This window comes from Sciurus vulgaris (assembly GCF_902686455.1).
Source record: "Sciurus vulgaris genome assembly, chromosome: 2".
Classification (NCBI taxonomy): domain Eukaryota; kingdom Metazoa; phylum Chordata; class Mammalia; order Rodentia; family Sciuridae; genus Sciurus; species Sciurus vulgaris.
This window is the reverse complement of record NC_136462.1, coordinates 44,527,018-44,542,933: the sequence shown is the minus strand read 5'-3', so window position 1 is coordinate 44,542,933 and position 15,916 is coordinate 44,527,018. Positions and strand designations below refer to the sequence as shown.

The 15,916-nt window shown below is 32.9% G+C and overlaps 1 protein-coding gene across 11 annotated transcripts in view; it reads left to right on the top strand.

Annotated features, from left to right (window-relative positions):
• Window positions 1-15,916, top strand: part of KIAA0586 — a 136,657-nt gene that overhangs the window by 50,710 nt on the left and 70,031 nt on the right. For all 11 annotated transcript variants that reach the window (XM_079125787.1, XM_079125788.1, XM_079125785.1 and 8 more), the window contains 7 exons: window positions 1,805-1,915; window positions 3,065-3,145; window positions 4,846-5,039; window positions 6,497-6,615; window positions 11,172-11,371; window positions 14,159-14,318; window positions 15,548-15,770. In XM_079125787.1, coding sequence (XP_078981913.1) covers window positions 1,805-1,915; window positions 3,065-3,145; window positions 4,846-5,039; window positions 6,497-6,615; window positions 11,172-11,371; window positions 14,159-14,318; window positions 15,548-15,770 — 1,088 coding nt within the window. The remainder of the gene's footprint in view (window positions 1-1,804; window positions 1,916-3,064; window positions 3,146-4,845; window positions 5,040-6,496; window positions 6,616-11,171; window positions 11,372-14,158; window positions 14,319-15,547; window positions 15,771-15,916) is intronic.

The window sequence follows — 15,916 nt, the reverse complement described above, 5'->3', positions numbered from 1 at the left end:
CCTCGTAGTGCTGGGGATCAAACCCAGAGTCTTATGTATGCCAGGCAAATGCTCTACCCTTCCCCAGCCCTTCTTATTTTATGTTGAGACAGAGTCTTCCTAAATTTCCCAGGCTGGCATCAAAATTGAGGTCCTCCTACCTCAGCCTCCTGAGTAACTGGGATTATAGGTGTGTGTCACCACACCCTGCTAGATACAACTTATTTTTTTATTCGAATTTTTGATTCTCTCCAATTTAATGTATAATTTTAGTGAAATTCTACTTTAAAAAGTACCCATTTTTTTTTCTTGAACCATAGGATTATTTGGATATCTGAAAGAATAAAGTGTTTAGAAAAGTTAAATGTTTGAGTATTGGTTCAATATAACAGGATTTCAGAATTAGCCTCGGTAATGTAAAAATAATGTAATGTGATAGAGACTTCATAAATCAGTGGGAAATAGAATTTATGTGAGTAATGCATTTATAATTGGCTTAATGGGAAAAACTCAATTTTAGAGTTTGAATTACTACTGCATTTAGCAAATGAGTTCTGAATAGTTGGCTAAAATTTAATTAAATAATATTAAAAAATCAGAATTTTTACAAAGCTGAAGCTAAATCTAGATATGAGAAAAAAGACTCTAGCTATAATAAAAAATTAGATTTGAATCTGTAAAATATAAAGCCTTCATATTTAAAAAAATCCGAAATAAAAAATAAAAAGGAAAACAACAGTGAGAACATATGAAAGGAAAATGATAATGAAGAATTAATTTTTAAATATAAAGAACTTCATAAATTAATAAGAAAACATATAGGTTTAAATCCTGAAATCAAAGGACATGAATGTTTCTGTAAAAGAGGAAATACAGTTTATCAGCAAGGAACTCAAATTTAAATCTTGCTAATAGCCAAGATAATGCAAATTAAAATAACAATACATCTGCATTTAAAAACTCTCACTGAGTGGCCATTGTGGTGCAGTCCTTGGGAGGCTGAGTCAGGAGGATTGTAGCTTTGAAGCCAGCCTCAGCAATTTAGCGAGGAGGCAAATAACCTAGTGAGACCCTGTCTCTAAATAAAAAAACAAAAAGGGCTGGGGTTGTGGCTTAGTATTTAAGTGCCCTTGTGTTCAATCCTGGTACCAAAAAAAAAAAAAAAAATAAAATAAAAAACTGTTACTGAATAAGCAATGTTATTATCTAATTTTAGTTGAAAGTTGGATAAAATTTGGGATTAAGTTTTGGATGATGTAAATAGAGATTGATTGCATTTTGCCAGTAAGTAATTACTAAAAATCTTAAATATTTATGTCCTAAGGGCCAAGAAGTTAAGCTAATAGCAAATACAAAGTAAGTTTAGGAAGAAAATCCTGTGTGTGTGTGTGTGGTGATTTTTGTATAACCATGGAAAAATTAGAAATACCCTAAATATTTATCAATAGGAACACAATTAAAATAATTAAGGTAAAATAATTAAGATGTTGAAATATTAAAATATAAAAATAATGTCTATATAGAGGCATGATAAGATGTTTATGACCTAATATGAAAAATCAGGAATGAAAACTGTTTTAGACTTATCTAAAATAGGTAAATATAAAAAGACAAAGAATTTAGTAGTGAAATGGAATTAGCCTAAGATAGAATTTTTTTCCTCTTTTACTTTTTATGTTTTATAAAATAAACTTTCATAATTTAAAAAGGCTGTTAGCCATTGACTTTACAATAAACATTTAGAGGGCATGTTTTGCTATCTAGCTTTTTGACAAATATTTGAGTTCGAATGATATGGAAAACTAGATGTTGTATTCTGTTGTAGGTATTACCCAATGTAGACATCGACAGCATTTCAAACTGTAGTGCTGATGGTGGTTCCCCTCTGCAGAGTCCCAGAGAAGCCCCTCTTCCTCAGCTGCAGACCTGGATACAGGTGTATTTTAGAATTCTATCATTGTTATAAGTAATGTCTGAGTGTAGGTTTTAACTAATGTAATTCCATACAAAAGTGTTCTGTCAAAATCATTATTTATTATAATAATTTAGATTTTGAAGAAAGATTCAGAATGAATCTCAAATTGTTTTTGAACTGGAAAGAAAATTTATTTCAGATCCTTACATTTGTACATATTCAGAAAGTAGTAATTCTTATTATAACTTTTTGATAACTTATGAGACTGTCTCATATGAGGAAAGAATTTCTCTTGGTAAAGAATCTTTGATTTTCAAGGCATTATATATTTCTTAATGTGAATTTTTAGTGACAATTGGAATTCATAGTTTGGTATGTTACATTGTCATTATGCTGTTGTTATGATGCAAAAATATGCAATCTAGTATGAATTTGCTTCTAAATAACCGTTATACCTTTACTACACAGCAAAATAGCACTGTAAGTTATCCTGGTTTTATCCTGGTCTTGCTCTGTTGTGAGCAAATTTGGTCATTTGGGGGTAGTTTTAAAGAGAGGAGAAGCACTAAGTATCTCTAATTAAAAATAATAGAACTGACTTTAAATGAAATTTATACCTAATTTTAACTTTCACTAGTAATTTTTTTCACCAGTATTTTATTGAAACATATTTAACATATAAAAAACTTTTCAAATTGTTTATTCGTTCTGCTCTCAGCAAGAGGCTATTTGTGGTTTTTAGTGACTAGCCTTTGCATAGCAAGGCTCAGAAGCTAAATTTGTGAAATGACTATTTTGTTTATGTAAAAAAATTAGTTGATTCTGTATCTCTCTTTTTGTGAGTGTGTGTTTGTGTATAATTATATACATATAAACTCTCTTCTTTATCATAACTGTGAGAGAAATCATGACATTTTGATCAGTTAACTTAATTGCATTTGTTGATGGAGTCGTTTAAATGTTAAAACTGATATTTAATTTTTTATTGCTTTGAAATGATGACCTAGGCTTGGGACTAGCTTGGATAACATTTACTAATTGAATAAATTCTGAACAGAATATTAAAATAAAAACAAGACCATGTAATTGCAAGTTTATGCTACATGTGGAAATTACATATAAGATTTAATAGTTGAACACTACTAAAACTTTCTTAAAACGATTTCTTAGACTCCAGAATTTATGAAGGTAGATGAAGAAGATGTGAAGTTTCCAGGGAGTAACTTTGATGAAGTAATCGATGTTGTACAGGTAACAAGTTTAGAAACCATGAGCAATTGTTCATTCGCCAGTATTTTTCCAAGTGGTTGAATATCTTTCAACTATCAATGTTATGTTGCAGTGCTTTGAGAAACTAGCTTTTATTTCAAGTTAAGTTTACTTTTATTTTAAAAAATTAAAAAGTTGTTATTCTCTAGTACAGTGTTGTCTTTATCTATGGTACCTGTCTGCCTCCATGAAATTTCATGATTGTCTGCTGTTTCTAACCTACATCTTATCTTGTTTGCTTTCTACTTTCTTCTTTCTATTTCTTTTGATTTCCCTCTTTCCAACCAGTCCTTTTTTTTTCATCTTATTACATTGATCTTTTGATTTCTGGAGTAGTGGTAAGGTCACCAGATAGTTTATACTCAGAAAAAAGTTTTGAGTAGTTTAAAATCCAAGGGAAAATACCATATTTGAGGCAGAGTTATAGAAATGATAGAAATAAAAGAACAAGTAGGGAAAAAGTAGGAGGAAATAAAATATAAAAGATGGGGAAAAAAGGATCATAGATCAAACCCGAATACTAATATGCCAATGGATTTTAGGGAAGATATTTTTTTCATGTTTCTTTCAGAGCTGAGACTAGGTTGTTAATCAAAAAATGAAAACCTGCTTTAAAATATGCAGAGTTATACATTCTATTAATGCTTTTTGCTCACAGGTATGTCTTCTCATTTGAGCACTATATGAGTGTTTTGTAGATAAGAACCCTATTTATTTTCATATTCCTCATGCCTACTGAAAGAAACACTATAGTACTAGCAAGGGATTTGGAGTTCAAAGACAAGAGTTCCTGCTCTAGCTCTACCACTTATTAGCTGTGTACTTCATGATGTCTATAATTGCTTCAAAATAACATATGAAGGGGAAAATGAGTGGGAGAGGAGTTTAGATTACACAGAGTCGGCTATGAGTTGAGAGCTGTTGAAGTTGGGAAGAGATAAATGTGATTCTTGTTATTTATTTATAACAAATAGTATGTATTTATAACAAATAGTATTTTACTTTCAGATATGTGACATTTTTCATCATAATAAGTTTAAAAATTCCAGAAAGAGCTCTTTTGACCATGATATGATGATGTAAATCATGTGTAAGGTGATCTAACTGCATATTTAAATTGTAATTTTTTTTTCTTATAAAACAGCATTGTTTTTATTGTTTAATGAATTGTTAAATTGTAATTTTTACAAGAGGGAATGGTGATAATTGGAAGCATCAGTTTTTAGGTTTTTTTTTTAATTTGTTTTGTTTTTTGTGATGCTGGGGATCAAACCCAGGACCTTGTGCTTTGAGACAAGCACTCTACCAACTGAGCCATTTTTTATGACCGTAAATTAAATATATAAATTTCTACAATGTTATTATTTTGTGCAGTAATAATCAAGTTTTCTAGTTCTTTTTTTTTATGACTGTGTAGAAGGAATATTGGATTTTTTTGTTTTGTTTTTTCTTTTTCTGTGTTTTTTTCCCCTGGCCTAAATTGAGTTTTAAAAAGACACAATACTTTTGTATTAAATTTTCTTCAAAGTGAATGTATGATTGTTGTGCGTGTTATAATAATGTGCTCCCACATTAACAATGTGGGTTAATTTACCCAGCTAAGTTCCTTGCCTATACTTGGCACTCAGTAAATGTTCATATTTGATACATGAACATGTTAATTTTGTTTTCTTTCTTATCAGGACGAGGAAAAATGTGATGAAATCTCAGAAAGCTCTGAACCATTACTAGAGTTTAACAGAAGTGTTCAAGTTGCTTCTACAAAGTATAATGGTCCTCCATTTCCACCAGTTGTTTCTAGTTTTCAGCCCACTACTGACATTCTGGATAAAGTAATTGAGAGAAAAGAAACATTGGAAAATAGTTTAATTCAGTGGTGAGTTTATAATGATTTTAGTATGAATAGACAGTAGCAAATATAAATGGGAAATATTAAATTTTAGTCAAAAATCTTCCATGTCTGCTTTTGTTTATTAAACTTTTCTTTTGCTATTTGATGTAATGCTAAGGGCATAACTAAATATTGGAGGTATTATTTTGGTCCTTGAATATTTGTACTTTTGCTATGGCAAAAGAGACTTTTCTGAGTAATGAAACCTTAAAAATGTACATGTTCTTTAATCTAATGACTCACTTTCAGAAACTTAGTGTAAAGAAATAATTATGGATTTGCTACTGGGTCGTATAATACCTAGCATTAAAAACAAGGCACTGTTCTAAATTTATTACATATTTACAACAGTAAGTTGTAATACTATGTTATTACATATACATGTGACTATGAAATAAATTCTTATTATATCCTTGTATAAACCTTAAGGAAGTTATGGACTAAAAATAAACAACTGAATGTTAATAGAGTTAAACTTAGGTTTAGAAGACTGTGGAGGGACATTGAAAGATACTATTTGCTGGTGTACAAATGAAACATGATACTAACAATGTAACCCCAGCTTCTAAGACCTTACTCAAAAATAAGTGTGTATAGAACAGGAGTTCAAAAATGTATATACCAAATTATTAATTGTGTTTATCCCTGTATCTAGAATTATTGGGTGAAACTTATCAATTTTTAAAAATTTATGTATTTTCTACTACAAAGGTCTGTCATTTGTATAATAATTTTTAAGAAATCTGTTAACTACTCTAAAGAAATGTACCAAAAGAGGTTTCCTATTCTTTTCCCCCTTTCCTTTCCCTTCTCCTCCTTCTTCCTGAAAATGACTTTGGAAAAAACTTTTTCTTTCCTTTTTAAGAAGAAAACCATTATTCATTATATTCAGAGGAAAGTGCAGATGGATATTTTTCTCTAACTTTGATCTTGATACAGTTTTATAAGTGTTTTCTCAGAGTGAAAATCAAACCTAGGTATGTGATGTGCTCAACAATCTTTAGGCAAATCTTAACTTCAATTCTGGGGTACTGTTAGTTCTTTTTAAGTTTTTAAATTTTGAGACGGTCTCACGAAGTTGCTTAGGGCTTTGCTGAGTTGCTGAGATTGGCTTTGAACTTGTGATCCTTGCTTCAGCCTTCTGAGCCACTGGGACTGTAGTCCCATGGAGTGGGCCACCATGCCTGGCTAATGTGAAAGATTTTAATTTGGTTTCTTTGACTATCTGAACAATCTCTCACAAGGAGATTGTTTCATGTGTTTTATATTGTTGCAAGATACATTTTTTTTCTTCTTTCCAGGAGTAACTTTTTCAGATGACTGCTTTTACATAGAATGTTTGTGCCCATGGGTAAAGGTTATTTTTAAGGTTGATATGTGTAACATTTTATATATTTTAGTCAAATTTAGAAATCCTTAACTTGTATCTCCTCACTTTCCAGGGTAGAACAAGAAATAATGTCAAGGATTATCTCTGGGCTCTTTCCAATCCAGCAGCAGGCCAGACTTAATGCCAGTGTTTCAGTCAGTGAGGCAAGTGAACCATTGAACTCTGACATTGGTAAGTGAAATGGAATTTTTTGTTGTTGTTATAAAGTTAGAACCTTTTAGTTCCTTGTGGATTAATATATCCCAGAGGTCTTTTAGCTGAAAAAAGCTAGGTTTTTGTTGTTGTTTTTGGTGACACTAGATATCAAACCCAGTGTCTCAGGCATACGAGACAAGCACTTAAACTGCTGAGCTCTGTCCACAGTCCAAAAGACGAAGTCTTACTTCACATCTCACTTCTTAGTTCCTCTCTAGTACTCCAGTGGAGGTCAGTTCTCCCTCACTCCCTTATTTCTTGTTGTAGCACTCAGATTATTAAAATACCCTTCTCCTCCCACCCCCAAACTGTTATTCCCCCAGAGTACTTTATATATTTTTTGTTATGATAATTAACAAATTATATTATTGTTGTTTTACATATCTTGCTCATCACTAGACTGTAAATTATTCAGGTTTTAAGTTACTTCTCCTTACCCTTAACTAATACCTAAAAAGAGTTTAAGTATTCATTGAATGATTTAATGAGCCTGTTCCTGTGAGGACTCCATACCATTCTTCTCCTTCTTGACCTCCTTCTCCCCTTTCTCCTCTTCCCTATTTTTCTTCTCTTCCTCTTTCTCTTCTACCTACCTCCCTTCCTCCCCTAATGCTTCTCCATCAGTTTTTTTGAAAGTATAATTTATTTGCCTTAAATTTCACCAATTCTCAGTGTACAATTTGATAAATTTTGACAAATACACACAGCTATATATCAGCCATACAATCATGATGTGGAAAAAAATTTTGACATCTCTCAAAGTTCCCTTTAACTACTACTTCTGCTCTACCCCCCTGATTCTGAGAATTAAAGCCAGGCATGTTTGATCACTTAGCTACATTTTTAAAAATTTTATTTGGGACAAGGTTTTGCTGATTGCCAAGACTGTGATCCTCTTGCTTCAGCCTCTTGAGTAGCTGGGGTTTCAGGAATATGCCCCCTTTCCAGATTCTTAATGCCACTTTGCAGAAAACTTCTATCTCCCACATATATCAGTGGTCACTAACAACCACTGATCCACTTTCTATCACTGTTTTTATCTTATCTGGATTTTCATATATTGTAATCATACAATATATAATTTTTTGTTTGACTCATTTTATTTAGCTTATATGCTTTGGCATGTATGCTATTGCATTTATTAGTATTATACTCTATGGATATACCATAATTTGTTAATATACTTACCAGTTGATGGATATATATAGTCTTTTAGTTTGGGGCTGTTATAAATAAAGCTGTTATGAACATTTGCAGACAAATGTTGTATAGACATACCTTTTAATTTTCTTGGTCATATGGTAAATAAATGTATATAAGAAGCTGCTAAGTATTTTCCAAAGCAGATGTATTATTTTGTATTATAACCAGCAATGTACAAGAGTTTCAATTCTTCCACATTTTCAGTAGTACCTAGTATATCAGTGTTTTTATTTTAGCCATTGTACATAAGTGGAGATATGTCATTGTGGTTTTTTAATTTACTTTTCCTTAATTATACTAGTGTCTGAGTAGTATAATTACTAATGAGGATTAAGATGTACAAATTTTCGTGTTTATTTTATATCTATATATTCAGTTTGGTGAAATATCATTTTAAATCTTTTTTTGGGGGGGAGGGTACTGGGGATTGAACCCAGGAATGCTTAACCACTGAGTCACATCCCTAGTCCTTTTAATATTTTATTTTGAAACAGGATCTTGCTAAATTTCTGAGGCTGGCTTTGAACTTGCAATTCTCCTGCCTCAGCCTTCTGAATCCCTGGGATTACAGGTATATGCTACTGTACCTGGCTTCACTTTGGATGCAAGTTACTTTTTGTTTTTTGTTTGTTTTTGTACTGGGAATTGAATCCAGGGGTGCTTTACCACCAAGCAACATCCCCAGCCCTTTTTATTTTGAGACAAGGTCTTGCTAAGTTGCTGAGGCCAGCCTTGAACTTGGGATCCACTTGCCTCAGCTTCATGAATTGTGGAATTATAGGTGTATGCCACCTCACCCAGCCAGGATACATGTATATGTGTTTTGTAAATATGTCCTTCTAGTTTATATCTTTTTGTTTTCTCAGCATTACATTTTGAAGACAAAATGATTACTTTTTGATGAAGTCTAATTTATCAATGTTTCTTTTGTAGTTTGTGGATTGAGGAGATACACTACTTAATCTTTCCTAAGTCAAAATCATTAAGATTTTATTTTGTTTTCTTCTAGATGATAGATGGTTTTAGATTACATTTAGGTCTTTAATATTTGTCAGGGGCTGGGGTGCTGGGATGTGAACCTAGGGCTTCTTGCATGATATGCAAGTAAGTGGTCTACTATTGAGCAGCATCCCCAGCCCCGTATAGCCTTTTTTTTTTTTTTTTTTTTTGGGTAGTGGTGGTGCTGGTAGTTGAACCCAGGGCCTCATGTATTCTAGGCAAACACTGCCACTGATTTGTTGTAGTATGATTTGTTGCAGAGTTTTTCCTTTTGTCTTTCAATTAATTGGCTATATTTGTCTAGATCCTTTTCTGAACTTACACTGATCTGTACGTATTTTTTTATACAATACCATGCTACTTGATTATTGTAATTTAATAATAAATTTTGAAACTGGATAGTGTAAGTTTTCCAACTTTGTTGCTTTTTAAAATTTTACATTTTATGTATCATTATCTGTGCTTTTTTACTTCTTTTCAGTCTCAGAATAATCTACTCTTCCTCCTTTGTAGACTTTATGGATCTTCAACTGCCCAAAACCTAGTCTTCAGGATCTACATTTACTGCTTTGACTTTCTCTTTGTCAACCTTCTCTTCAGTAGCTATGGGTTGGCTTCCTGGTGTCCCCTTTAAGAAATTCCTTTTCCATAGGCATTTTGGTTGTCAAAGATGTTGCTCCCTTTCAAATCCTTATTCTAGTAGATGGCTCTAACCTGGACACTGTTGCCTACTTCTAATTCTTAAAATGTCCTCTGGGTTTTGGCTTCTTACACTTTATGCTGCTGTTATCTTTTCAGCTTTAAGACTCTCATTTCTTCATTTATTTTCTGCTACTTGAATAGTTTATTTCCCAAGTTTCTATGCCTGCTGTCTTTTCTGTTTTTCCAGTTTCCTTTTAACATTCATTGTCCTGTGTCATTTGATGACTCTTAAACCATGCATTTAGGCTGTAAACTTGCAGTTCTGCCTACTTGATATTTCATTGGCATCCCAAATTTGGCATATCCAAAATTCATGTAATTGTTCTACCTAAACTTATTGTTTGCTCTCTATTTCTGTTAACGATAGCACAGATTTTCCCAGCACCCAATTTCCAAAGCTTTGGGGTTATTGTTTGTTTCATTTTCTTTTCTTCGCTCCTCCTCAGTCCCTGGGACTCAGCCAAAACCTGCATCTCAGTTCCATACTCTTTATTGTTGCGGTTGGTTATTGTGGTTGGTTACTTCTTCCTGTTTAGTATAGCTCCCATCTGTCCTCCCACTGCTGTGTCCCAGATTTTCTACTATTATCTTGTTTTTTCAAAGAAAGAAAAAAAATGACCAACAAAGTTACAAGAAAATTGATATTTTCCTGGATGAAAATCTTAAAATTTCCAAATATGGTATTTATATCCTGTTCTCTTTTTTGGAAAACTGTGTTTATTTGCCCTTTTTGTGTGTGTGTGTGTCTGAGGAAGGCTTTTTTGACTTTATGACATAGATATTTGGATTCATGGTTATGCAAAAAAATGATTATGGAAATTAAAAGGGAGATTTTGTTGGAAAATATATTGTCAAATATGAGCTTGGGATTATTGAATATAAAGATAGCTCTGGCTATGGAAACTATAGAGTAAATTGCTATTTTTTACCCCTCAGCAAGTAATCCTAAGACATCTGTAAATAATTCTATATATTGCTTCTCTTCTTGTACTACTAAAGGAATACTCTTTGGAGAGTTCTCATCTCTTTTGGGTTGTCCAGATCATTGTTCACATATTTCTACACAACTTAGAAATACCACTTTATGGTCAGTAAAGTCTCTAAAAGCTTTACTTAATTTTATATACATTCATATAAATGAAAAGTAAAACCCACTGGAAAATTAATATACCAATAGAACATCTAATAAGCACCTAAACTGCTGTAGACTTTTGAGGAGGCCCAACCCGAAATGTTGATAACTGGTATATCTGAAAGTAGAGGGAAGGAAAATTTGCCTCAGACTTATTATAACCCTGTGTTTTGGTCAAGATTGGAAATGTTAATTTGTTTTCAGATGAGGACATTTAATATGGATGCAAATCCTTTTTATCATTAAATTCTGCAGTGGTAGGAAAGAGTATAACTAAGTTTTCATCTGTATGTTTTCCTCCCCTTCTTGGTTTGCTGAGAGAAGATTTTCATTGTTATCATCTTGCTTTCTTTCCTGATAAGTAGGTATGTTTTTATTTTCACCTCTACTTTTCCTTCCATCCTCATAATATATATGGATGTCTAAATTTTAGGAATTAAGTTTTGGTTTTCAAGTGGTTTCTTGGCCACTTATCCAAAAATCTTTCATTTTTTAGTGGAAGGAACAAGCTGTGGTGCTCTCCAGCTCTTTGTTGATGCCGGGGTTCCTGTGAATTCAGACATGATTAGTCAGTTCGTGAATGAAGCTCTGGCTGAGACCATTGCTGTCTTGCTGGGTGACAGAGAAGCAAAGAAGCAGGATCCTGTGGGTGCAAGTTTTTCTGGAGATGTCTTATCAAAGGAAACATGTTTTCCGGTAGGAGCAACTCTGCTTTCATGACTTTAGTGTTCTGGGGAATTTTTAATATATTGTTAAAGAATGGTAAAATAATAGATGAATTTTAAACTCCTTAAGATAATCGTGTGTGGCAGAATTTTATTCCTTATTGCTATGAGTAAAGTGTAACATTTTTCCTATCATTTTATTTTAAAAACTTAAATCTAGAAAAAGGTTGAGAGTATGATACAGTGGACATCTATAAGCCCTTTACCTATATTTCACAATTGATAACATTTTGGCATATTTAAAAAATCTGTCTTTATATCTGCTGTACATAACTATATCCTTTAAAAACCAATTGGAAGTTTTAAACATCATGATACTTCATCTTAAATGCATCTGCAGTATCACCTAAGAACAAGACACTTTATTACAAAATGGGCAAAGAAATTAAACACACTTCTGTAAAGAAGAAATACAAATGGACAATAAATATATGAAAAAATGTTCAAATATCTCTAGCAATTAGAGAAAGCAAATCAAAACTCACTCCAGTTAGTATAGCAATTATCAAGAATGTAAGTAATAATATATGTTGGCGAGGATGTGGGGAAAAGGGTACATTCATACATTGTTGGAAAGATCGCAAATTGGTGCAACCACTTTGGAAAGCAGTATGGAGATTCCTAAGAAAAGTAGGAATGGAATCATCATTTGACCCAGTTATCCCACTCTTTGGTTTATATTCAAAAGATTTAAAATCAGCATTCTACAGTGATGCAGCCACATCAGTGTTTATATAGCAGCACAATTCACAATAGCTAGTTGCCCTTCAAGAAACAAATGGATAAAGAAAATGTGGTGTATATGCAAAATGGAGTATTGCTCAGCCACAAAGAATGACTTTATGACATTTGCTGATAAATGGATGGATTAGAAGACTATCATGCTAAGTGAAATAAACCAATCTCCCAAACCCAAAGGTCAAATGTTTTCTCTGCTATGTGGAAACTAACTCACATTAAGAGGGGTGGGCAAGAATAGAAGTTCAGTGAATTAGAAAAAGGGGAATGAAGGGAAGAAAGGAAGGATAAGAAAAGGAAAGATAGTGAAATGAATCTGACATAACTTACCTATGTTCATATATGAACACACCACAGTGAATCTCACCATTGTGTACACTCACAAGACTGGAGTTCTAATTAGTAACCCTAACCCTAACCACTGGGTTGTACCCTCAGCCTTCCATAATTAAAAATCCCATAGGGGGATTTTTATGAAAATTAATTTAATTTTGATTTAATTTGCAAATGATTGATGGCTTTATGATTCTATGTCGTCTTAGTCCTCATATAAGGTTTTGTGGCAGATTAAATGAGATGATATATGTGAAGAGCTTAATCTAGTGTCTAGAATTTGAAGTAATTAAAAATAGTTTATCATCATCATTATCCATTACCAACTCATTAGTATACCTTTAGATCTTGTCATGATAAAGTAGCCAGTGGCATCATATTTGAAAGCAGTACTTTTATGCTTAAGGTTTATGTAGTCGAGAAGGGAAAAAGTATAGTATATTTCTTTCATTCTAAAATGAAAGTTAAGAATGCCAATATGCCAATTATGAAGCAATATTATAGAGTTTCTCATATGCTTCATAATCTTAAATTGTATATTAATTTGTAACTCATAGAATAAAGGCTAATTATCCTAATTTATAAAGGTTTTTCAGAATGAAAAGAGACCTATTTTAAGACTGGGCAAACGATACAACCAACGATTTTACAAATATTAAAGAAATATAAATCATTGATATTCATGTAAAAAGACCATCAGCCTCACTGATAATAAGGAAAAAAATCACTGAAGTTCCATTTTACTGATCAGATTGGCAAAACTCTAAAATTTGATAAAGCCATTGTTTGGCAAACATTGGGGAAATAGGCATTCTCATCCCTTGTGGTAGTAGTGTGACATGTACAGTTCTGTAGGGGGAAATTTAGTGATATACCTATTCAAATAAAACACACAGCCCTTTAATCAAGTATTCCTACTTTTGGAAATTTATCCCATAAATAAATCTATATAAATAGGAAATGAAACTTTGCCCAATGACAGTATCATAGCCAATGAGATTTATCCAAGGTATGATTATTGCTAATTTTCACAATACCCAGCCCTGACAACTTGGAATGTTGTCGTCATTGGCAATAAAATAAATGAATGAATATGAAATGACTTAGTCAAGAGTATTTGATAAGGACACAGGAAGGAGACCTAATTTTCACTATCACCCTTTTGTACCTTAATTTTGAGACATTTGCATGATTATGTATTCAACAAATTAGTATTAAAATGTTTGCTTTTTCTCTCCCTAGTACTTTCTATTTCCCTATTATTATTTTCCCCCCACCCACTTTTTAAAATCCTTCTGTTCCTTTTTACATACTGTTCCTTCTTGCTAAAGGGCTTATTTTATTTTTTTGGTATCTTGTTAAAGCGCTTTCTTTTTGTTGCATGGCTTATCCATCAAATTTATAATTGGTTTTGATCTTCAGCTATATGTTTAGTCTTTATCTCTACATTAAAACAGGGTGCCTTAGTTTTCTTGGGGCCTGCTTCAGAGGCAGGGTTTTTCAATTATGGAGGCTTTCTGCAGACTAGTCTTACACTGGCAGCTATATACTTAAGATCCAGGGTATTTAAGGCTCCTTTTTTTGCTGTTATTTTGCTCATTCATTTAAATTCAATATAGTGAATAAATGAGCAGGTAGTATTTGGGTAATTATAAACCTTTTGTCTTGTTTTACTACTTTATTTTAGGCAAGAGTGTGTACCCCGGTGGCTACTCCACAGCCTACTCCTCCTCACTCACCTTCATCACCTCCTAAGGACCATGTGTTAGTGAAAACTCCAGATTCTTCTCCCTGTGATTCAGATGGTGATGTGGCTCTTCCTGTAAAAGATGTATTTGCTGAAAAAGGTGGAAATCTTATTTCTATAACTCAGTTTTAATTTTAGCAAGTATTAATTAAAGTTCCATGATTTGTTTTATTAGATGCTTTATACATACTTGTTGCTTACTAGGTTTTATTAAATCTTTATCTTATAAGAAAATTAAGGAATTGGTTGCCACTTGTCTGTTTTATATTACTATAATAGAATACCACAAACCGGGTTATTTATTCAAAAAACAAATTTATTTTTAAAATTTTAGAGACTGGAAAGTACAAAATTGAAAGGCTCTATTTGGTGAGAGCTACTTTTTTTTTTTGGTACCTGGGATCGAAGCCAGAGGCACTTAACCACATCCCCAGCCTGTTTTTTTTTTTTTTTTTTTCTTTAATTTTATTTTGAGACAGGGTCTTGCTAAGTTGCTTAGGGCATTGCTAAATTGCTGAGGCTGTCTTTGAACTTGCAATTCTCCTGCCTCAGCCTCCCAAGCTACTGAAATTATAGGCTTGTGACACTGCACCTGACTGTAACATAACTGACAGAAGGCATTACACAGTGGCAAAAGCAGGAGCCTGAGAGCTTGGATCTCACTAATCACATCATGGGGTCCCCACCTTCATATCCTCATCTAACCCTAATTAGCTCCCAAAGGGCCCACCTCCAAAATGGTATCATCAACATCAATTTGTGGATTAAGTTTCTTTTATTCTTTTTAAATATTTTTAGTTGTAGATGGACACAATATCTTTATTTTCTTATGTGTTGCTGAGAATTGAACGCAGTGCCTCACATGTGCTAGGCAAGCACTGTACCACTGAGCCACAACCCCAGCCCTGGATTAAGTTTCTAACACATGAACTTTTTTTTTTTTTTTGGGTGCTGGAGATTGAACCCAAGGCCTTGTGCTTATAAGGCAAGCACTCTACCGACTGAGCTATCTCCCTAGCCCCCACACATGAACTTTTAAGGGAAACATTCAAACCAAAGTACCACTTCTTAAAGTATATAATCTAATAGACACTTAGACTATTTTAAGTATATGGTAGTGTTAAAAGTACTGTTTTTTCTAGTTTTTAAAAATACTTTACTAAATTAATTGAGGAATTCTTTGGCTAATGGCCACTACGTCATCATTGTTATTATTATTACCACTATTTGTACCTCAAAATGTTAAGGGGTATCTGAAGCGACATATTATCTTATGGGAGGTGTTAACCAACTTTTATCTTTTTCTTTCTTTTTTAAAAAACTCTTTAGGAAATGCTATACCTGCCATGATGCTTGTGAATACTCCAACAGTTACCCCTGTCACTTCACCTCCTCCAGCAGCTGCTCTTACCCCAACTTTGTCAGAGATTTCCATTGATAAATTGAAGATATCAAGCCCAGAGCTTCCCAAGCCATGGGGGGATGGAGACCTGCCATTGGATGAAGAGAATCCTAACTCTCTTTTAGAAGGATTTCTTCACCCAAGAGCTATGTAAGTAAGAATTTATAGTCATCCCTCTGTATCTGAGGGGGACTGATTGTAGGATCTTGCCCCCTCATGTCAAAATTCACACATACTCAAGTTCTTTATATAAAATAGCATAGAATTTACATATATTCTACACATGTATTTTAAAT